We start from the raw sequence: 24,800 nt of genomic DNA, 5'->3' as shown, positions 1-24,800 counted from the left end.
GCTTCCTTTTGTCAGAGTTTTACTGTCTTTAGGATAATTTTGGTTGATGTTCCAATGATATAGGAAATAGTCAATAATAAATCACTGGACTTCTCTACAGCATTCTGCTGTGCTTCCACATCTAGCTGAACCTTGTGAGTTTCTCTGAAGTGTTCTGTTGCCTGGCTGTGTTCTGCAGTGAAATGAACTACATTTTTCAGAAGGAAGATTTGATGATTAAAACCATAGTGTAACTGATTTTCCCATTTGGCATTTAAAATTGCTAATCACTGGATTTCAACACTCAAATCTACTAAATTGCAGTATCCACAGATGAAAAACTAATTTCAGCTATGATAATTCAGGAATTCTTAGCTGATATTTTTTTCCCCCACAGCTGTAGGCTTTAGGGAAGTACCTTTGTTTTCAGATGGACTGATTCCTGCTAGTCTGAGCAGGAGATTCCTGGATTCTAATTGAGCTGAATTATTAATCCTCATCTGTTTAGGATTGTCTGTGCTGAACTTTCACTGCTAGATTCATTACACTACAAATAGAAAAACACTGTTCCCAATCCAAAGAAAGCACTGCCCGTTTGTAGATGTAACAGATGAGGGTTGGTGATGAAGACTTAAGGGTTACAGCAACAAAATTATGACATTTCAATCTACCTTCTTGCGTTCTTTTGTTTGGCCAAAAATAGCCATTGTGCTAACAGTGAGGTTTTGAGAGGTATTTAAATATAGAATCAAAGCATTTAATTTTTACAAGTTTTGAGAATGACATGTTTTAATATTAGGGAGCACTATCATTTCTGACTTTGGGAACATAGAGTTTATTTAGACATTCTTTAGACAGCTCTTTCAGAAAGCAGTTCAGGTAGGAATCCAAGTTGGCTGCTGAGAGAGTTTTTATTGACTACTAAGTGAGTCCTAACATGTCCCACCTTCAAAAAACTGTCATCTTCATCACTTATCAGTAAAACCAGAATGATGATGCTTATTACTGAGAATAGTAACCTGTAATTTTGCATCTGTGGAAACTGGAATAGATGTAAGTCCAATAATTCACATTCAGGAATTTTGTTTATTGTCAGCAAGTTACTTCATCATTAAAAGTTTTTGTCCAAAATTTAATAAATAATAAAAAAACTCAGAGCAGTTATGTTTATTTATTTGTTTGATTTATTTGGTAAACATCTGCCTTCTGTGAAAATAAAATTTCTGTATTTCATGCTTCTTGTTTAGTCTAACAAATGGAATTTCAGCCAGTTGTTTTCTCCTTGCCATGTTTCTTTAAAAACACGAACCCTCAAATAGACTCTTTTCTTTGCTTCTTATCTGTGTTGATTTGAACACAATTCTGATTTTTCTGTGTGCTACTAGTCTTAAAGGTAAACTGTAGCAGAAAGAGAAATTTTGGAAAGAGGGGGAAGTTTATATAAACCAAGGAAGACGAGGATATCAGGGATATTACTCAGTACTTGGAGGAGTATGCACATGAAGTCACTACAAAATGTGCCCTGGACTTTTCTTGGATTCAAAGGATGCAGATAAATCTGGTTTTATAAACTCAGCATTTAGTTTCTTTATTTACTTATTTAAAACAAACAAGTTGTCCACAAGGATCCCAACACTTTTTTAGGAGTTGATGAAAGATTATTAATTGAGAAACTCCAGGGAGGGTGGTTGTATTCAGTGAGATATGAGAGACAATACAGTGATACAGATGTTTCTGATGCACAAATCACTTATATTCTTATCTTGTATTTTTAAGATGTTTATACATTTGGTACTGTTGAGACTAATAAGAAATTCCTTCTGTCTAATGGTCTAATTCCAGGATAAGAATATTTGGGGGGTTTTAATTATTATTTTTTTATTTATGTAATCTTTTTTCTCCCCCTCTTGGTATGTCAAAGACCAGGAATGGAATTTAGTGAGGAAGGTAGGATTCTCCTGCCTATTTTGTGGATGGAAACCTCTTCAGCACTTTTGTGCAAAGATGACATGTCACAGAGTGTGAATGGTATTGCCAGTGTTAGTGGATTTCCGCTGTCAGCGTCACTCTGCCCAACTTGAATTTCCCGAAGGGCAGCATTGACTTTGTGTTGCGTTGTCACTCGGCTGTGGAGGTGGAATTCCTTTAAAACTTGGTTTTCCTGCGCCAGTTGGATGTAACCTAATCTTCTTCAGCTGGTGTTCTTGAGTTGTCCAAATAAATACATTAAAGTATGTGTTGATTATCTTCGTTGTTAAGAAATTAATTTCACGAGAAGCCACAATTCTTGGTGGAGAAGCAGAACAGGACATTTTTTTTAGCATGCATCATGTCTTTTTAGAAAAAGGGATTTGGACCATCTTTTCTCCTATTCAGTCATGCAACTTCCTTGAGGAATTTGCTTATATACTGAAGCAACATTTGAAAATATTTACATCTATTTAGCTGGTTATAGTGTGACAGATGCATTTCCTGTCTCTTTCATTGTTAGCATTTTCTTCCTCTTTCTATCTCCTCACTGTTTAGTTTTTCTTCAGCTGGAACTAGAATAATAGTAAGTATCACATGATCAGGTTGCGTGATTCCTTGAGCCAAAGTTTGGAGCATCTAACAGAGCTGCAATCAGAGCTTCTTAAATGTGTTTCCAAACCCACACTGTGTTCCTGATGAACATGGAGCTCCAGCTGCTTACCAAGAGGAGGGTGCATTGGCACAATTTTCCATAGTGTCTTGCACTCAAGGAGATTCTACCAGGCAAAATTACATGGTGATCATGACTCAACTTAAAAAGTCAGATGTGCAAGTACATTTTTTCAGTCCCTTACTGTTCTTTGTGCCTGGGAATTGGGTACTATACAGGTGAAGGCTGCTGCTGTTCTCAGTGACTTTTCTGCTTCTGACTGAACAGCAGTAATTGAAGAAGAGCATAAGTGCTGCATACAAGCTGAAGGTGGCCTTCTGTGCCCTTAAATGAACTGGAAGCACTTGCTGTGAGGCTGGCAGTCTATAATGAAGAGGAGAGGTGATGGAGCACTCAGTTTCTCATCCCTCTCTTTAGAAATTCTTAGCTATTTGGAAGGAAAGGATGGTTTATGATTTGTTTTAGGGGATTTCCCCCTCAAGTGGGATTTATTGATTTATATGCTTATGACATTATGGAAAAAAACGTATTGTGGACTGGGAGCTGTTTATTAGGGTATAAGTAATTTATTAGGCTATAAAACAAATATTATTAAGCTCTTTTGATATTATTTAAAATATAAACAGTTGTACACCCTAGCCACTTTGGTTGTGTCTTCATGAGTGTGTTCTTTGGAGCAGTCCTGCAATTTTGAAGCAAATCCCATAATTGTTTCTGAATGCTGCTTGAAATGTGCTCCTGGGAATGTTTGGAGGAATCTAAACTGAAAGCTTTATTCCAGGAGTCTATGAAATGCAAAAATACTTAGGAACATAAGAGTCCAAAGTCCATTGAGCCTTGTTATGGATATGATGGATACATCTAGCCCAGTGAATAGGACTGGAGTCCTATCTAAAATAAAATGCCCTAAATCTCATGTCATGTAGATATGGGGTCTCATAATTAACTGCTTTGATTTAGTGATCTGCCCAAGTTCCTTGCCAATATTATTTCCTTGTTTCTTCATAAAACCCACTATGTTTTACTTGCCTTTCATTTCATGTTCTCATCACATCTATTAATTCTTCAGGTATCATAACATAATCTTTATAGAGCTGCTGTAGAATTATAAGACTGAGGTTGTTTTGGACTGAGGAGAAGGAAACCCCAAGGCAAAGGGTCAACCTGGAGAGCACATTGCCAAATAACTCATTTTCCTCATTTCAGAAATGTATCAGTATATATTTTGTGTGCAAGAGTAATCAGTCCTCAAATAAGATGATCTCAAGCAGAAGTTGTTTTCCAATTTTAACAATCCACAGTTTAAATTCCATGTGGAAGGCAAAGCGGCAAAATCTGTCTCTTAAAATAGATTTTGTAATATTCAATTACATGAGCTTAGTTACAGACAGCTTTTTTAGTAGTCCAAACACTGAGTTTGTAGTACTAATTTATTTTTTTAAAATGGATTTAGATTGCAGTTCTGTGAGTGACATGCTGTCCCTGATCAAAACATGATGAAGAAATTAACCATGGTGACGTTTTCATATTTGAGATTACAAGAAGACACACATCTGCCAAATGCAAGCAGAAGGAAAAGTCTTGTTACTTTTTCTAAATCCTCTGAAAGCAGCTGGATTTTTAGCTTATCCAAATTGTGAAATTTTGCTAAGATTGATGTCCATACGACAGTGTAGAGGAGTACAGACAATCTTAAGAATTCAGGATGTGTGCTTGTGTCATAAGAGTAAAATCAGGAAAAAAACCAAAGGCTGCGTTTTCTTTTTAGTGCAACAAGCCGATTACTTCCCTTTAACTTCAACCTCATGCAGATACTTTTTTAAGAACTGCAGATGTTTACAATTACTGAATATTATTTCCCTCCTTTATCCTGGGTAAATTTATCTTACTGGGTTTTTCCTCCACAAAATCTGAGCAAAATTTATGGCTCCACAGTGTCATCTTAATTATATCCTTTCTGCTGTCTACACTGGCTTTTTAACTCCCTCAGTGTAGCTGGTGCTCTCACTAACTAGGAGCAAGAGACTCAGGAGCTGAAAGAAATGTGTTTGAACCTGGGAGGTGGAGAGATTTGCACCTCTGTGCTATAACAGTGATGCTAGCCCTGGCTGGCTTACTACAACAGCTTTCCATGTGATCCTTGGATTCCAGGCACAGTCATGGAGCCAGTGAGATGAAGCTATTTACTAGTAAAGCGCTAAGAAAATAATACTGTGTGGTTTGGAGCATAGTTCATGACCCATCTGTTATAAGCAGCATTCAGGATCATAAAACCAGAGCCCAGTGTAAGCTCTTGTAGTGCTGTGCACCATGTTTTGGTAATTTGTCAGGCAGCCTTTGCAGAATGTGCTTTCAGGAATAATGCTTCTTCCATTTGGAAATAAAAAACGTAATCCAAGAATTAGCAGTACGTGCAGTGGTGTAATAAGAACCTTGTCATTAGATATGAAGGAGATGCTTCTTGAGGTAGCAGTAGGCAGCAAGGCTGTATCCAGCCTGACTCCCATGAATGTTTTGCTTTGAATTAACACCTAATGTGGGCTTATCTTTATCAGCATGCTGGCAGTGACAGTGTGTGATATATAATCTGAAGAAAACAACCAAGTAAATGTGTCCATAGATAGGTTTATAATGTAGAGCACCCGTTTCTAGTTTTCTGTCGTCTTCTGGCTCAGTATGTGGCTAGAAGAAGGGACATGAGCAAATGTTGAATGATACGAGATGGCAGCTACAAGTGGTTTATGAGAATCGTTCAGCCTCTGGCAGTCTGGATCATGAACCCTGTCACATCCCAGAGGTGTTAACAGCTCAGCCTCTCGGGCTTTAGTGGCTCAGAGAGTCTTTGAGGCATATGCAGTTGGCAGCTACACCATCAGTACGTGCCTCTGATTGATGTTCTGTGCCACTCAAACTGGTGAGGGTTTCCGCCTACTATTCTTCTGCAGAAACACCGTGGTGGGCATCTGAGTGGCATTTTAATTTGATAATGCAAGTGCCATTAAATCAGAAAAGAGAAAAATGCCTCTGTTTGTGGCACAAGATATTTTGTGTGACCTCTGAGGCCATTTGAGAAAGGCCTGCTGTTGAAATAGTTATACACACTTGCCAGCAATGACTCACTGCTGTGGTGGCTGCAGATAAATTCCGGTTGCTTTCTACTTGTTTTTGAAGATTTTGGTGTTAGGGGTTTCAGTATGTTGCTTAAACTATAAAAATGTAGCAACACTTGATTTTGCTTGATAAGGCTTAAAATTTCCCATATTTCTTCATATCTGAAATGCTTGCAACAAGCTGTGATCTGTACAACCTGCTGTCCCTTTTGACTACGTCAGAAGGGGATACATTTTGGCACTGTTAAAATCTCCTGTTTTGTCAGCAACAGATCTTTTCTTCCCGTGCCTATTTCTAAGGAGCTGCCAACTGGAGTCAGAATACAAATCATTCAGTGCAAGTCGGAATTCTAGATGCTCGCATCTCAGATGCTTTCTCATCTCTTATTTAGATATGTATGTTTTATAATATCACCTGTGGAAACCAATCTTGTGGATTTGGGTTGTGCTAAACAATGTTAAAACTGCCTCTATCTCTCTGTATCTATAGAATATATTTAGAGAAATCTAAACTTTGCTGTAAATAGTTGATTGTGTAAATAGCTCTGCCTTCTTATAGATGAGGAATTGTAATAGTAAAATACCGCATGTTTTGACCAAAACTATGCAGGAAATCTGTGGCAGAATTAGAATGTCATCCATGTTCTAAGGCTCTTTCTGATGCTTTTCATCTGCAAAGGTCTTAAGAAATTAAATACTTACAATAATTTTTTATTTTCTCCAGTTTGTTCCCTCTTCTAGCTGTTGAAGGTTTATACTTTTTTGTAGCAGAAATAGATATTATCCTTTCAGAGTCATGCAACTAATTGTAATATTAACTCTCCATCTATTCATTATCCAATTGAAACTGGTTGGTGATCTCTTGGGAAGTGACCCCAGGACCAGTGCAAGAACAGTTACTACCAGTTTAGCATGGAGTTACTGCCATTCAGATGATTTTGCCAGCTGGGCTCTGTTTACTCCCCTGCTCAAAATCCCTCTAGGACCTGGTCTTTGGCTCAGAGATCCACTGACTTGGAACTCCCTGAACCCCCACACTCATTCCATGTAGCAGTAGTTTGCCAGTTAACTGACATCAGTCATATGCATGTTGATGCCTGGAAAAGAAAGCAGGGTTGTGACAATAATGAGCTCTTCAAAATTATTTTAGTGCATCTGCTCTGTGGATCTGTACTGTCATCTTCATTTCGCTGATGGTGTTGATGTGTAGAATCATTACTTGCCTATTACTAACAAGATGGTGTAGCAAACACAGTATTATTGATTGACTTCACAGTAGTTAACACTTGAAACTTCTGCTGAATATTGAGCCTGTAACTATAAATGCCTTTTTTTAAAGGAATATTAATAATCCTTATACTGTGACTGACATTAAGGTATTTGACGTTACTTTGAAAACACAAGTGAGTTAACCCTTGTAATGTTTTTGTGAAATTGAGGACTAAACATCTTGCAGAAATCTGACAGAAGTAAAATGAAATTTTTTTTCCAGGACACTCAGTAGATCTATGGTACGAGTATATACTGGCCTTCAGTATCTTTTCTTCAGTTGCTAATCTTGTTTCTGTAGAAAAACTAAATCAAAGAGACTCCAATATTCTGAATTTGACCCCAAAGTCACTAGGCAAGCTGAATTATGACACATCTCAACAGAACAGCAGCACTGTGATCTATTCCAAATGCTGAAAGCAAGCATCCTATGATGACAGCCTGTCAGAACTGCTGAGCAATTTGAGTGCTTGAAACATGTCTTCTAAATATTACTCTAAATAATACTTTTCTATAATCTTGATCCTACTTTAGAAAAATAGCCTCAGCAAAGTGCTCTTTATGTTTTCTTCCTTCTGAAAGGTTGAAATATAAAATGATACCTTGAGGTTTTTCTTCTGTGAGTTCTATGTTCCTAGGTATGAAAATCTTGCAGTGCAAGTAGTGGTTTAGTGGGCTTTCAGTTGTCTTGAACTCAAGCTTTTGTTGTTGTCCTGTCATGCTCCTTTGCAACACATAAATACCCATCTGTGTTTCCTATTATTCCTCACAGCTGTTTCTGAGAAAAACTAAAAGGAAAAAAAATAACTTGCATGATTTTAAAAGCCAGTTCATAGCCAGGGCAGTCCTGATTCTCTGCTTGTATTTTCACAGGCCTCCAGAATTGGCATCAAAGTACGCAAACTTCTCTGAGGGAGTGTGCAAGCCGGGTTATGCATCGGCGCTCATGACTGTCATCTTTCCAAAGTAAGTAATTACTGATTGTTTCTTACTCCCTCGTCCCCTGATGACTTCTCATCCATCAAGGTGGGTGATCTGTAGAGTTTGTCTTGAAAAGTGTCCCATGATTGCTTCAAGGGGAGACTGGTGTTGAAATTATGGGCTGTTTGAACAGTCAGTGGCAATGGCTTAGTCGATTTTAGTCTGATTAGGAGCTTGCTTAAAGAGCTAAGAGTCCTGTCTGTTGAGTAATAAAACAGATTATATTTTCAGTATATTATACAGATGTGTGGCCAAGCTCATTGCTGGTGTCAGATAATGCAATCCTTAGGAAGGTTAGGTTGTGAAGTAACAGATTAAGTTATCTGGAGTAGTAAAGTTGTTTGTTACGGGGTTGCTTAGGTTTTTTTTTGTTTTTGTTTGTTTGTTTGTTTGTTTTTTTGTTTTTTTTACTGTGGAGAACAGGGTAAAGCATCCCTTGGGAGCCTGGAGACTTTGCAATAACATTTTCCAAAGAGTCTTAAGACATATTACTATCCAAGTTGTGCATCTTGTTGCATTGAAAGATTATTGTTAGCTGAAACATTAATAGTTTCTTCAGAATTTGTTGTTTGTGGAAAGTAGCAGTACTGTTTTGATAGCTCTCAGAAATGAGGAGCATCATTGTAATGGATCAACCAAAACATCTTTAAATTTGGATTATGGCTTTCTTTAATGCACCATGTGACATTGGCATTTCAAGGAGTTAGTGGAATTACTGGAAGACAGTTCAAAAGATAGATTGGCAAGAACATTTTACTGTTGAGGCTCAAGGATCTCAGTTTGGTTCATTGAATGGAAAATTTGACCAAACAGATATTTGACCTTTGTGCAAGCTTCTAATGCATGTGGAAAAGATGCTCTAGTACCGTGATTTCTTTGGCAAAAAGGTCGTGGACTTCTTAACACAACTGGTACTTTTCTAAAAGATACATTTCATTTCTGAGGAGGGAGTTTCCGTGACTTGCATATATAGAGGTTAGGTTGGGCAACCATGACCTTCAGGCCAAGCCTGAAACTGGTAGTATCTTCTTTCTTTTATTGACAAACATGGTATCTGCAAACTTTAAAAATAAAAATCTGACATTGCCTTGTAAACAGTAGATACTACATCCAGGCCTTAAAAACAAAACAAAGCACCAAGTATTGAAACTATGTTCTCTATCACCAGTGTCAAACAAACAGTTATCAGTCTTGTGTTTTGTGTGAATGTTGGAATTCTGACTAGAATATAAATAAATACTAGAACCAAAAGTAGATACATTATAATCTTCCTTTTTTAAGAACTTTGAGTGCTTTTAAATTTGTGTATACATCTTAAATGTAACTAGTATAGAAGAAGGATATAAGATAATTTAACTGTCGTAAGATGTCTGAAGCTAAACCCTTCCTTTCTTCATACATTTGAAACTTAACTGCCCTTTTCAAAGTGTGGCTGTTACATATTGATTCTGCAGAGACTTATTATATACACTGAAGAAGGAAGACTGTTTAGTAAAGTTATTTAGGAGCAGAAAAATACCATTAATGGTACCTTATCCTGATTTATTTCATAACACAGGACATGTTTTCTTCTAGTAAATTCATCATGGATCACAGTAGTAGTGATAGTTGAGATAGAATAAATATTTTCCAGAGCGTGTAACTCTTCTTGGTAAGTGCTTCTTCAGTGGTAAAAATATGAGTTCAAACTTCACCAAGCATAAGCAAGCAGTAGATGGATTAAAGAGCAATGCCCTGAGAAATCTCAAAATGTTGTTGCTGGTAAGGAAAGAATTAAATGGTTGGGTGTTTTTTAATGAGGTCCTCAGTTGATCAAATCTCATCCTCACAATGGCCTTCATCAATGATCCTAGCTGGAAAAAATCTTGGGTTAAGTTATAGGCTTACTGGAGAGTTCTAAATAAAGAATTGGTTACTTTTAGAGAAGAATCTGGATTGCCTGATTTAAATGGCCACAGTCCAACAAAATATATGTTAATACGTCCAATATGAAATAAGACATCTGGGAGGAACAAAGGCAGATTTATACCTTGCAAAATACAAAAACTCTCTTTTGGAAACAGTCACAGAGAAAGCTTCATGTAATCTCAACAAAATATCATAGCTGAAGTGCTATTTTAGGTTCATATATATACACATAAGTTGAGACATTTTGTGTGTAGCCCAAATTTAAAATGAAAAACCTCACAGCCTCTCTAACCCTGCAACTCAGGATTTCTAGAATATTGTGTCCAGTTTTGATGGTGGAAGTCCAAGAAGGGAGGGAAAATAAGAGATTGAAGGGAAGCCACAAAAATTAACAGGGACTGACTTAAACAGAAAAGTAAACAATGCTCCTAGAAATAAGTCATCTTTCTGAAGCAGGAGTTGTATCCAAGTGGAGAGAATAGGAAAGAGCATTAACTTTGGCAAGTCAAATATAAACCATAATGAGGTAGGCCAAAAAATGTTGAGGAACAACTTTTTGAAGGCACAAAAAAATCCACAACTTTTTGTCGAACTGTCAAAAGCAGAAAGCCTGCCAGAGATCTGCCAGAGATCCCCGTGGGCTGGTAGATGATCATAATATTACATGTGAGCTAAGGGAAGGTAAAGCCCTAGCACAGAAGTTATTTGCATTGCTCTTCAGAACAGTTCCCACGTGGAGCCTTCCTTTCTGTGGGACAATCTGGGGGAAACTGACAGAAGGTTGATGTTTTGGAGCAAACTGGCACAATGAATTGCTAGGAAAAGTTCTCACTTTGTGAAGAACTCAGTGGTGGAGTTGCCGAGTTACACACGATTGTGTATAATCACTTCTTAAATTGGCCTTAGAATAGAAGAATGAAAAGCAGTAAACGTGTCAGGCTTTTCAAGAGGGGCGATGGAGCATTTGAGAAACTGGAAACTAGTAGTGAGCGTGGTTTCTGTGTTAGGCATCTTGGTAGAAACTACAAAAAAGAGTGAAGGTGATTATAGAGAGGAGTGAAGTTGTCTGCTGCAGCAGGAAGTCCTACTCTGTGAATCTGCTCATGGCATTTGAATGACTGGATGAGGATTTAATAAGGGTAATTTAACTAATAGAATATGTCTGGATTTCTTTAAAAAAAAACAACAACAAAATTAAAACAAACACCCCCCTCCCAAACAACAACCAAAAACCCCAACAAAACACTTAGAGCTTCAGAGACTCTTAGGAGATTAAACTGGTGTAATCCTCTAGTGGTTAGGTAGTGACTACATTGCTCTTCAGAACAGTTCCCACGTGGAGCCTTCCTTTCTGTGGGACAATCTGGGGGAAACTGACAGAAGGTTGATGTTTTGGAGCAAACTGGCACAATGAATTGCTAGGAAAAGTTCTCACTTTGTGAAGAACTCAGTGGTGGAGTTGCCGAGTTACACACGATTGTGTATAATCACTTCTTAAATTGGCCTTAGAATAGAAGAATGAAAAGCAGTAAACGTGTCAGGCTTTTCAAGAGGGGCGATGGAGCATTTGAGAAACTGGAAACTAGTAGTGAGCGTGGTTTCTGTGTTAGGCATCTTGGTAGAAACTACAAAAAAGAGTGAAGGTGATTATAGAGAGGAGTGAAGTTGTCTGCTGCAGCAGGAAGTCCTACTCTGTGAATCTGCTCATGGCATTTGAATGACTGGATGAGGATTTAATAAGGGTAATTTAACTAATAGAATATGTCTGGATTTCTTTAAAAAAAAACAACAACAAAATTAAAACAAACACCCCCCTCCCAAACAACAACCAAAAACCCCAACAAAACACTTAGAGCTTCAGAGACTCTTAGGAGATTAAACTGGTGTAATCCTCTAGTGGTTAGGTAGTGACTAGGGAAAGATTGGAAACTATGGAAAAAAATTGTAACATCAGACAGTATCAGGACGTTGCACCTGGAGTCCTCTGGAGAATGTGTGCTGGGATCTCTGCTCTTCCAAGTAGTCATAAGCCATTTGGAATGGAGGATGGATAGGAAAGCACGGACACATTTTTCCAGGTAGCAAGATCAAATGTCAGAGGGACCTCACCATGCTAAGTGATGGGGCAATAAAATAGCAGGCCAGATTCAGTGCTGATAGATGTAAGGCAGTGTTTGTTGAAAAGATTGATCTGACAGTATATACTTAGTGAGGGACTCAGTTAGACCCTTCAGATCCAGAAGGAGATCTTGGAATTGCTGCAAGTGGTTCTGCAACTTACTGACCAATGATGGTTAAAAGACCTGGACATATTAGGAGACAAATGCAGAAAACCCAAGAATATGTTATATCACTGTAAAAAAGTATCCCTCATGCCTCTATCTGCAGGAACACATCTAATTCTCTTTGAGTTAATTTGAAACAGATCTAGAACAGTTAGGTGGATATAGTGGTTAAAAAGAGTAAACAAAAACATAGAGCTATTTCCATGCTCAGAGAGATCAAATAGACTTTCCAGTTTGAGGCGGAGCAATCAGAGAGCAGAGGGTATTGATGTGTATGTGTAACAGCAAAGGGTGTGGAAAAGATGTGTAGGTGATTGCTTCTCTCAGGACAGGATTCATAGATATTAAATGTAAATATTTTGCACCAGGTTTAAGAGAAATAAAGGTAAGTGCTATTTTATGAAAATTATTTTCATAGTAGGCTAAAGCCTAAAAATTAAATAAAATATTGACACTTCCATTAACCATATGGATTCAGAAACAGGCAAGGAAATCTCTGTTACAAGAGGCTGGAATGGATGTTGAGGGAAGATTGTAGCTTTATATATTCCCTGTTTGTTAGGCTTTTTACTGAAATATTGGCTAAAGGGCACAACCATAGAGTATGGGACTAAATGGACATTTGGTGTAAACCATTGTGCCCATGTTTGGTTTTTTATTATGCTTGGCTGTGGGATTTTAGTTATTATGCCTTAAAGGCAGACTGACAAAGCTTCAGGAAAACATGCTGTAATCTGAATCGTGACAGTGGCTCCCCACCAAGAGAAATGGATGCATGACCTGACCACTGCATCTCAGTGTAGGAGCTGGCTAGCTGTGCTGCATCTGCTGGTCATCCTAACTGAAGGAGTCCTTGGATTTTTCACTTTCCAGGACAATACGATTCTCTCTGTCTTGCAAATCTCCCAGCAGATAATGACTCAAAGTGCTGGAAGTAAGGGTACTGGTTTTGGAATGGTACAAAGAAAAAGACAAGCGCCTTTGGTGAAATGGCATCAGTAGGTCTTTGTTCAGTGAATTAGGCTCTTTTTAGTTGGTCTGAGGTGACCTACAAGCCTGGAGCTAATGCTCTGACCTTTTTGTAGAAGGCAGTATCTTGTGTTTGCAGTGGTTCTGCTGCGGTCTCCTGAGTGTCTGGCCTTACTGTGGAAACCATGTTGCCAGTGTTTAGTTCTCTGTGCTCTATTCTTTATCAAATGAGAAAGGAGACTTCTGCCCACAGCTTGTGGCTGACATGCCAGCCCGGGACAGTTCAGCTTCTGACAATTTTCCAACCACAAGCTTTTGTAAGCTGGCAGCTAGTACTGGAAATTAGAGGCAGTAAATAGAGAGGGAGTGTCTGCAGCCTGCAGATTCATGCGCCTGTTTGGTAAGAGAACACAGGAAAGACGTATCTGAAGAGGGATAAAAAGTATTTTAAAATATTTCAGTATAAGAGGGAAAGGGGAAGTTGAACATACAACAAATTTATAGGTATTGTGACCAAAATTGTGAATTAATATTTAGATTCAGATATGTGAGACTATTTTTTAGAACCAAGGATATGATCATAAATCTCTTTTTCTAGTCAAATTGTGCTAAGAAGTAGTCTTATATATGTTAATTTTTTAAATATTCTTCAATATAGCAGCCCACCCTCCCTGTGTAAAACCAACTCTCCTGTAAATGTCCCTGAATTAATATTTTCATACTGAATTGTTTCTTTGTACATAAAGTTCAACATTTTTTAAGATTTCATGCTATGGAAAATGCATGGCACAGATCTATGCCAGGCATAAGAATTTCACTGGCTTTCTCCAGAGTCATCCTTACTGTGTTGAGAGATTGTGGAGTCATCTTCTCTGGAGATATTCAGAAGCCCCCTGGGTACGATCTTGTGCAACCTGCTCTAGATGAGCCTGCTTTGTCAGAGTGGTGGACTATATGATGTCCAGAGGTTCCTTCCAGTCTCTGCCATTCTGTGACTTAGTGTTTTTCTCATGTTTAGTTCCCCCATAGTATTTTAGGCCATATTCTCCTGTCTGTTTCTCCACTTCCGCAGGCCAGTCATGTATAGCTGGGACAGCTCCAGGAGGCCCTTACCTGGCTTGTACAGGGTCAAGTCCTTTCTCCTTGATACCAGAGCTTGGCAGAATTTTCTTTGCCATTTCTGTCTTACAGGTAGAGTTTATATACTTATTATACTTCTGAAAAAAAAAAAAAAAAGCATTCTTACATGCTGATTAAAATTTTACATCACTCTTACGTGGATATGGGGGGTTCAGGTGAAACTGAACTTTGCTTTGATAGGGATTGGGATAATTTCAATATGTGGTCCTCATCCCAGTTACTTCCCCATTCATATCCATATCAGCTTCTAGGAAGCTGTGCCTCTTGTACCATGTGTATATAAGTATACAAATACGACTTTCCATTCTGTACTTCCCTGCTTTCTTACTTAGATATTCAGAAAAAAACCCAACTAAACAAAACATTTTAAAAAGATAATTTAAAACCCTCTACTTAGAACTGACTTTATTCATGTTTGACTGTCTCGGTGCCTCATGAATTACTGACATACCCAGCATGGGCTTGTACTGAAGAGGCAGGGCCTGAGCTGAGTGCTTAGAGAGTGTCACCAAGGGTGATAGCTGCTTCCTTTGTGATTAACTATTTAAGGAGAGCAGAGGAAGCCCAAGGATAGAAGCCTCTTATGGTTTGTGAGAGCTCACTTAAGAAATAGGTTGGATAATTAGTTTGCCACTGAGGATTGCTGTGGGAATTTGAAACGATTTCCTGACTGTAAGGGTGATCTCTCTGCTGCATATTTTGTCTTCTCTTCAGGTGCAGTGGGTAGTATCTTAATTTTTTAAGATGTGTAAAATTGTATATATATATGCACACACACTGAATTAGTTGTTGATAGTAGTGGGGTTTTATGTCTTCTAAATGTATGTATGTTGTACATCTCTTTTTGAAATACGCTGAAGTGATAAATGTCATTAATTTGAATTGTGAAAGCCATTTGCGTCCGAGGGAGGAGTGGTCAGTTGTAGAGGCTGCCACTGAAGTCAGGGTCCCTGTGTCCCAGACACTGCTGTGAGAAGGACTTTCTGCTTTCCTTAAAAATTAAATTACTCCTATTCTAGAAACAAGTACTCAAACTCCTGTCCCTTCTTTTAAGTCTCTTCCGCTGTTCTTGAGCATTCAGGAATAGTGTGCACTGGTGTTGGAGGTTGTTTTTGTGGCTCAAAGTTGAAATGCTTGTAATGCTGATGTTTGGATTTGCGGGGACAAGTTGATGCAAGGACAGGTGTATTTTCCCCTGGTCACTGCTGAATGTCATTTGGTTCCTTGATTAACTGTGGTTAAAGGGGTCCAGGACTCACAAGAGGGAAAAGGAGGAGGGATGAAAGAGGAATTGTCGAAGTGGAGGTTGGATAATCAGTCAGTGTTTCCCATTTCTCCAAGCTCTTAATTGCTTGGCTTGTGCCTGGGGCACTGGAGCATGCCACTGCTCGTGTTTACCTCCTGTCACCTCCTTACTCTGTGTTTAGTAAAACCCAGGTTAAACAAACATGCATGCTCCTCAAGTCACTTCTGGTGTCTGGGCAGCATCTCCTCACCCAGAGCTCGGTGGGTTTTCTGGTAAGACATCTGCTGATGTGCTCAGCTGCTGATCCACTGCCACTGCTGGCAAAGGGAGCACTTTGCACTGCTCTACCCTTCTTTCTTTGTGATTTTTTTATGTAGTAGTACCTTTTTTCTCCCTTATATTTTGGTTCTGGAGTGAAGATTTTCTCACATTTTCACATCTGCAATTAGTGTGTTGAGTATTATATGCAATTTGAATGCACTTAAAAAGAGGATGATTTAAAAAAATATATATGAATGTAGAGTTTGAGTAACAGAACTGGCTCAGCGTATACAACAGGTATCATTCTTGTGTTTGTTTTATTGTCATGTGCTGATTGGGGAGACTTGTGTTTCACACTCCTGCCTAAAGGTGAAAAGTATGTTATCTCAAGGTATGTTGCCAAGCTGACACTACCAAGCCAAGCTGAACACCCAGCACAGTCTGTTAGGAGACATTTACTTTTAGTGTTCAAACTACGGTTGTTGTCTGAGCTGTTGTTGCTATTTATACCTGGGGCAATTAGATTGTCCTTCACAACACTCTGACTGCTTCTGCCCTTCCACCTGCCTCTTCTGCAGGATGAACCTGGGATTAAGAGGCAGCATTTGGTAACTCATTCAGAGTGCTGCTAATCTCTAGTTCCAAAGCAATGGTAACCAAAGCTCCAATTAAAAAGCGGTTCAATAACTGATTTTTCCATGACAGATTCCCTGCATTAATTGGCTTTTTTTGTTGAGAACAATGATTGGGATCATAATTCCAGAGATGAGCAGATGAAACTCTGTACTCAGAACTTCACTGCTAGCTCTGAAATTCACAGCACTGATTAACTTGTTGTAGCTTGTATTAAGAACAAAATTCAATGGCAACAGCTCATTTCTTGACTTCTGGCAGCCTGTGAAGTTGTGTGTGCTGCTGCAGTCATGTTGAAGTAGATGTGGCATAATGCTAGAATAGATTAAAAAAAAAAAAAAAAAGAGGCTCATGTTCTGTGTCTGTATCCCCTTTTCTAGATGGCACTTATCTTAAGGAGTTCATGCTGCCCCTTGTGCTGCTGTATTACCTGAACTAGTGTAGCTGCCCATGCAATAAATGGGATAAGTAAAATAATCTTTATGTCCAAACATGAGTTTTCCCTCCCCCATCCATCTACTAATTTTGTTCAAGATTTTTTTTTAATCCAGATCAGTTCACTGATCCAGTTTATGGAATTACCAAATCATTATACCAGCCCTGCCAAGGGTGCAGCTTGGAAATGAAGAGTTAAGGTGCTGGGTTCAGAAAAGCTCCATAAACCAGCCTGGGCACTGGGACAGAACAGAGGTATGGGGAACCTTCAGTTCTTGCAGGTTGTTCTGTCTATCTCATATTGACTTTTTAGTCTTTGAAAAAATGTGCAAAGTAGTACATGGAATTCCTGTGTGCTGATCATGACAGTAGATGCTATATTGGATCACTTTTTGGAGCCAAAATCTTTCATGTTTAACCTTTTTCAAGAGTTAAACAAAACAAACATGTGAAGCCATGTGATGTGCAGGCTTTGTGCCTGAGAAGTTTGTCTTCAGATTCCTTTTTGTGACTTCTGAATTAAGTGAGACTGTTGGAGGAAAGCTGCAATATGGCCACATGGACCTTACTATGCATGTGCTTTTCTGGCTTCAAAAAAGGTGCAGAACACATGAGTTCTTGCTTCAGGATGAGAATACCTCATCTTATGCCAGAGTGGGAACAGGATGGCGTTTTTATTGTTTTGTTTTGCCTTTTTTTGTTTTGTTTTGTGTGGGTTTTTTTTGTTTGTTTCCCAGAAGACTGCTGTTATTTCTAAATTGTTAACTTTAACAAAAAAAAAAGGGGACAGCTTTGCAAATGTACAGATAAATAACTATTTGCGTGAGCAGGATGATTGTAACAGAAACAATAAACTTAATCCATGCCACCAAATAAGTGTATTTTATTGTGCATGTGTGTTTGGGCTCTGTTACTGTCACCTGTCTGCTCTATAGCTGAACCAGTAAGAATGTTTGATTTTCAGGAAAAATCTTGCAGCAGAGATTGCTTCAGGATCTAAATACATTTGAGTGACTGAAACTCTCAGGGAATACCAAATGAAACCAATAAAAAGTATCAGTAGGCATGAAAGTTTGCAGCGTATGTAATAACATTGTGGTTTTGGTATGCTTGTCTTGCAACCTTTTCCTCAAATCCACCTAAGAAGGTGTTATTTTGGTATCTCTCTTTTTAATAAAACTTTGACTCATCATTATTGATCAGTTCATCATTATTGATCCAGCCAGTCATCTCCCCAGAGCCCCAAAAAGTTCTAACTCTGAGGCTTTGTCTATCACCAGGTGGTTTCCTCTTGCCATAGAAGAGCGTGCAGTGTTCTGAATCGTGCTGATAATTGGTCCTTCTGAACTCCCTACTGGTGGTTTCCATCAAGTTTCCTGTCTTTGGATAGGATTCAAATCTATTTATTTTCCTGTTCCATCTTTCTCTCCTCCTCACTAACTGTCAAACTTTGTTCTAATACTGAAACATTTCAGGAGTGTCAGTGCATGCAAATGATGTCACTGAGCCAATGTACATTGGCTAAAAATGTGGATGAAAAGCAAGTCTGATAATTTATGCAAGATTATTAGACCAAAATAGAAACAGTCTGGGGAACCCTCCAACTCTACATTAGGCAAATGAAGCTAAAATATGGAAAGATAAAAAATCCTCATTGTAGAAATGTGAAAAGTCACTTGAGGATGTTGTTCAGATAATACTATAGAAGCTCTGACTCCACTGCAGTGTGAACAGCGTAAGCTCCTTTGTTAATTATTCTTCCAGTACCTTTTTGCTATAATTCTGAGCTAACTATGTAGCAAAATAAAATCCATTAAGCAAATTGCTGTATACTATAGAAGTAAAGCTGTAACTGTTGTAATAGCAGCAGGGATCACAATAGCTTGGTGTGAAGTTTCTCTGGTTTCCCATTGGTTCAACCCAACCCAAATCACCTGTAATGCTGGAAACCAAGGCAAGAGTGTTCCCACACTGCAGTGAAGCTGACTGCAATGAGGTGACATATTTTACTAGTATTACTTACTATATTTTTAAATTCTGCTTCTGTTTTGCTAAATTTCTGAAGATATGTGTATTCAGAAAAGAAGCTGTTTCATTTTTGGGTAATTCACCAGACCTTTAAGAATGACCACATCTTTTTCTCCCCTGAAGCGCTTTGAGTCATTTATTTACTTGCACAGGAACTTCCTGTGTGCAGGGCAGGGCTGGAACTTAATCCTGTGTCCAGCTTGTAAACAAAAAAAACACTGTCCAGCTTTCTTAAGAGAAGTATTTCATTACTATTTCTTTGAAAATCATTGCATCTGTCATACTAATTTGTTATTCTTCCAAGCTTAACTGATGTAAGCTTCAGAATTGTGTAAATTTCAAATAACATGTCTTGTATTGTTCTGGGGGGAAAAAAATTGGAGGCTTGTGTGATTTCCCCTTTCTAAATTGATACTTGTGTCTTGCCAATTTTAGCATGTTTTAATCTGTTTATCTGCTGTGCCAGCCTAGGTTCATGTTTACACCAGGACATACCTAGGAATAGATTTAGAATTGCACTGCTGAAAGTGATGCCAGTGATAGACATTCCTAGAAACGAATTCATTTATCTAGGAATGAAAGAGGTTAAAATACCTACGACCTTCTGTGGGATCTCAGAGACCCTGAAATCAGAAGAATACATTAATATGCCTATGCACAAACCTATGCACTGCTTTACCTATTGCTCTCCTAAATAAAAAGGAGTGTGTGCATCTGCTTTTACTTTGAGCCTGCCTCTGTTTTGGAATTTCTGCTGTCTGTAATGGAAGGTGATACTGTAGAAGCCATCAGAAGTGTTTGTTTATGGGCTTGGATTTTTTTTACTTTTTAATTTTTAATACAGAAGTTGTACATTGGGAGCAAAGACTGGCCCACGGATGAGCCATTCCAAATACAAACAGTTCCCATGAATGCTTCAGAGAAGGTGGAATATTGTTAAGTCACCTAAAAATGACAAGTAAAGGGAAGCTATTTGGGGTACAATGGCTTTCCCTGTTCCTGCAGCCACCACTGGGGTCTGTGATGTGCGGTCCTGGACTGGCCCTGGACCGGCAGTGTGAGCAAGTTGGACATGAGCTATTGTGGTGGGAAAGTCTCCAGCTCCATTTTGGATAGAAAACACCAACTTTGGAATGGTCTTAGGGATGTGCAAAGACACACAGCATAGATTTCCTAAGTTTTGTTTATATTTTAAGAATTTGTTTGTAAATATGTAACCTGATAGATGGGTAGGTATTTAAAGCTACAGTCAGTATACAGCTTCAGGCAGTCCTAATGCAAGCTGTGGCAAAACAGCTTAGAGCCAGTGGTGGCCAGCTCTTTCTGCTTTTGTTTTGGTTCTTAAACAGTGTCTTTGGAGTTGAGGCATCTGCAGAGGAAGATGCTGGTCCCAAGACTCTGGTTAAACAGGCAGCAGGCAGTCCATCATTGCTGGATTTGTTCCTGTGCTCTTGGAATGGTTGAGAAAGGATTTTCAGAATTTGAAGGAGGCAAAGTATGCTTACAGGTCCCAGTTTAAGCAAAGAATACTAAAATAAGAAAACCACAAGCTTTCTCTGTTTTTTTTCCCTTGTTGGGGATTTTAGTCAGTACATGTACCAGGCATTTCTTCTCCTTTGGACAGATCTGATCTCCTGGGTAATAATAACTATTTATGGAACAACAGGATACCAAACAGTTTATAAATGCTAGGCTTGTTTACTTCTGCTCTGTGGCTGCTTGTTTCACATAGGGGTTTCCTCATCTGTCAAGGATAAAGAAAACTTGGATGAGTAGACACATCTGTAAAGAAATAGTTAGCCTTACTCTGCCATGGTGTCCTGGCAGAAGATCTGTCCTGCTCAGCCAGAAAAATTTTCCACCTGTGATGTTTTAGCAGGAAAAAATAAATGTCATATTTTTTAACAAGAAAAGAGGAACTGTTCTGCTTCACTTCTCCCAGGGCTGTCATCTGCTCTTCAAGGAGGTGTGTAGGGATGGTTTGAAATGCTAATCTCCTCTGTCTCCTCCCTGAGAAGCAGTTTCTTCATTCTTCAGTGCTGATTATTAGGATTTGCTATAACTGGGAGACTACTAAACCATGTCCAGACAGGAAATGAGAGGAAATAGGAGTAATAGTTTGGGTGTGGGATATTTTTTTTCCTTCTTTGTAGTAACATGACTTGATTTCCAGTGTTTTACCATCTCTTGTGGGTTGCTGGACAGAAAACGCACAGGAGAAGCAGTGCTTAATTCTGCAAAACTAGCTGTGCAACATTTCACACTCTGAGGAGAAGGGAACAGTGGTGGTTCCAGGTCATCCAAGAGGAAGAAGAGAGAAATGCTGTGAAACAAACCATATCTGGAGTGCACTAAGACACAGAATAATTCCCTTAGAAATTCAGAGCTGTGTGACATTAGCAGTGCTGGCTGCTGCATATACTGTCTCCATCTGAACAGTGGCCATGCAATGATGAACTGCTGAGATGTTTTGATAGATGCCAGTCAGAAGGATGTTTTTGACAGTTTTTTGTAATAATTAATGTCACAGTAAGACGTTTGTGTTTCTACATGTTTGTTTTCATTCGTCTCCTATTTGTTTCCCTTTCGCAGCAGTGCCCAGCTTACCATAATGAGATTCAGGAAGCTGAAATCGGCCTCAATTAGTGAGGCTACTGTAAATATTTTCACTGACAGAACTGTCTTTATTCAGTTAAGATCTCAAAATATTTAAATGTTGTTTTATGATAAACAGAAGATCCAGTAATTCAAACAGAGTGATACTAGGAGGGCAGTTTATTCTCAGATAATCCTGTCTTTAGCTAGTCTAAAGAAATCATGCTTTCTGAAGATGCAAGAATCATGGGTATGTGGCTTTCACATTTAAATTTGCGTAAAACCATTTTAGAGGAGTGGTGATGAAGCCAGCCAGGAGAGGATTATGTTGCAATGTGTAGGTTAGATGTACATTTTGTATTTCTTTATTTGTGTACGTGTTTTATGTTTCTACCTTAGAACCTGACTTGCTATCGTTTGATAGATTTTCATTTTACAGTTCTCTAGTTTTAGTAAGCAAGGAGGAATGGGATGGAACAGGCAGACTCAGGGACAGCAGATAAGACTAAGAGAGTACATGCAGGTGGATCCAGGGAGTTCTGGCTCTCCAGTGCATTTTAGGAGAGCTAGGGAGGGAGTACTTTGGGGATTTGTATTGGGCCAGGGCAAAGCTTTGCCTCCCAGGCCCTGGAAACCCTCTCAGTTTCCTCTGACAGGTACAAACTAGTGGGCTTCTAGTAAGGGTCGCTAAGGAAAAGACCCCACATTTCACATCACCCCTGGAGCATGACAGCCACCTTCACTCTGCTGAAATGAAATGAGCTAATTTGTTTCCCACCAGACTAATTGCTCATGGTTTATTATAGAGACTATTTGGTGCCCTGTTCTGAAGACTGTTTGTTCCGGACAGTGTGTTTTAGAATATGTTTGTATGTGCTGGCAATTTTTTCAGGTTTTTTGTTGGTGGTTTTTTTTTGTTTTTTTTTTTTTTTTAAAGGTCACCTTGGGTTTACGAAAGTTTAAAGAGCTGCAACAGCTAAATAGATACAAGAAGTTCAAACAAATCCTGAAGGTAGTTGGACTGTGGAATTCTTTTCAGCTTTTCAGTTTGAACTTCCTTAAATTTGCCAAATTACTAAACTGACTCATTTACATCTGTATTCTAAGACCTTCCTGGCTTTATTGCCTACTGCTCCTTTAGAACTGTCCAGGTTTTCTTAAATTACAGTATTTCATTAAAATTATCCATGTATTGTTGCCTTAGTTTCTTCATACTGTGTCATGTCATTCTGACCTAAACCTGTTTCTCAAATTCTGGAGCTAAAATAACTACTGCCATTGTGTAGTTCCTTCTGCTTGCTAGATTTGTGTTGCCTTTCCCTTGTCTGTCTAAGTGAATGGCAGATGTTTTTGCATGGGCTGGTCAGTGGTTTTATGCTGCATAGCACAATAGGACCTCAGCTTTGGTCCTCAGGCTTGGCCGTGATTAATGTGCGTAACATTCCTGGAGGCTACTGGATTATTCTGCTAGCAAAAGATTGTTCTGCCCTTTCTGTGCAGAGTTTTTCTGCCTGCTTTGCAGTTCTACATGCTGTCCTCTCTGGGTAGCCCTGGGGTTATGAGCCACTGCCTTATCTTTCTTTTCCTTCCATGGTAAAATCTTCTACTTGTCCTATAGAACACCATGTCTCCCACTATGCTGTGATGCTCTAGTGTGATACTACAAGTATGAAAACACTTGTCAGCTCATTCTGGTGAACCACTGTTCGTGGTTTCTGTTACTCTCTGCCTGTGAACCTGTAGGAACTGTTTGGCAGCTGGATGATAATGATCTTACTTTAACATTTGATGTGGTGCCATGTTTTTTGTATTTGGAATGTACATTGGAAACAGCAGAAATGAGTTTTGGCTGGAGCTTCAGTACAATCTTGCAGGCAGTAAATAACAAGGACTTTAACAGGAAAAGAGAACCCAAACACTTTGTGCGCTGGGTTGGCTTGTATGAATCAGCAAGTCCTGCATCTGTTGCTAAACAACAAGACCCGGTTGCTAAATGTAGCCCAAATAGTATACCCATGTAGAGGCATAACCCATGGGATTCTGCTCCAAAATTGATCTATAAACAACATCAGGCTGCCTTCTCTTCATTTAGCTGAGCCCTGAGCTGAGACTTTCTCTTTTTAGTGTTATTACAGTAATGCATTTCTTTCCCCTCTTGTTTATACTTGCATTGCTCTTTTTAATCTCTTGTAAAACTGCTGTCAAGTTCATCCTCCTCATTTGTCATACTTTCAACGACAAGATCTGCCTCCTTTCACTAACTCTCTCTTTTTCACTGTGTTAAACTCCGGCTTACTGGCCTCTGCAGGACTCTGCTGACACTTACTGCCAACTACTTATTTGTTAGCTGAGTTAAATGTACAATCTCTTTGTCTTTCCAAGCAAATGTGAGAACATTCTGACAGCTCATACAAGCTGTTTGCGTGCCTGTAGGGGATTTAATTGCAAAGATGAATTATGAGATGATACTTTCCTGTAAAATACTCAGAATTATTTAATCCTTGTATCTCAGTACTTGAGACTAGGGAGAAAAACAAGATGCTCATTTGTCTGGCAGAAGGAAAAGAAACTTGACTTGAATGGCAAACTCTTTGTCTGCCAGATGTTGCCACAAACTACCCTATCAGATTAAATGTGGTAAGTTTGAGCAGCATTTTATATGGTGCCTAGACTAGGCATGAAATGGTGGAAATGAACCTGCCTGTGGAAGGAGGAGGAGCTCATCTGGCTCTTGTGCCAGAGCTCGTAGGCCTTGTGAGTGGCTTTATTCCCTCTGACATGGCTCTGCTGCTTTTGGGAACAAGCCCTTGCCTCAGCATGGCAATGCCACTGTGCCTGTGTGCCACGTTGTCTCAACAGTAGCTTGAGGTCCCTGCATAACATTGTGTGATGCAGTATGGATGTGCTGTAAGTTCTCTGACCTCAAGGCAGGCTAGAGGCATCCATCAGGGGTTTTTGTTGTATTTCTCAGTTGTGGTCATTAATGTGAGGGAGTTGGAGTCAATCTACCCTGTTGTGACCATCTTGAAGGACAAGACTGTATGCTGCACAAGAGTAAAACCACATTTTATTAACAAATAACAGAAATGCACAATTTTGGAAATCATTGTAGAGTGACGGTGATAGTAATATAATAGAGGCTATAAATGTTAAGGATCAGCCTCATGGGAAATTTCTACATGTCAAATTATTTATTGTCTTTGCTATTTATTTTTATTTACAGATGCTCTGAATTATGCAGATGAGGAGGAAAGAGAAACTCTTATGTTGTTTTCTTTTGATTTGCAGACAACTGGCAAAGCATTTTGGCCACAGGGAAA

The 24,800-nt window shown here is 38.9% G+C and overlaps 1 protein-coding gene across 7 annotated transcripts in view; it reads left to right on the top strand.

The window, feature by feature from the left end:
• Positions 1–24,800, top strand: part of ST3GAL3 (ST3 beta-galactoside alpha-2,3-sialyltransferase 3) — a 181,209-nt gene that overhangs the window by 61,310 nt on the left and 95,099 nt on the right. For 5 of the 7 annotated variants that reach the window (XM_010006570.1, XM_010006569.1, XM_010006574.1 and 2 more), the window contains one exon: positions 7,873–7,965. The exons of the other annotated variants lie outside the window; for them this stretch is intronic. In XM_010006570.1, coding sequence (XP_010004872.1) covers positions 7,873–7,965 — 93 coding nt within the window. The remainder of the gene's footprint in view (positions 1–7,872; positions 7,966–24,800) is intronic. 7 annotated transcript variants of the gene reach the window in all.

Source organism: Chaetura pelagica, unplaced genomic scaffold (genome assembly GCF_000747805.2).
Source record: "Chaetura pelagica isolate M959 unplaced genomic scaffold, ChaPel_1.0 scaffold69, whole genome shotgun sequence".
NCBI lineage: Eukaryota > Metazoa > Chordata > Aves > Apodiformes > Apodidae > Chaetura > Chaetura pelagica.
The sequence above is the reverse complement of the archived record's forward strand: the minus strand, read 5'-3'. Positions and strand labels throughout refer to the sequence as shown.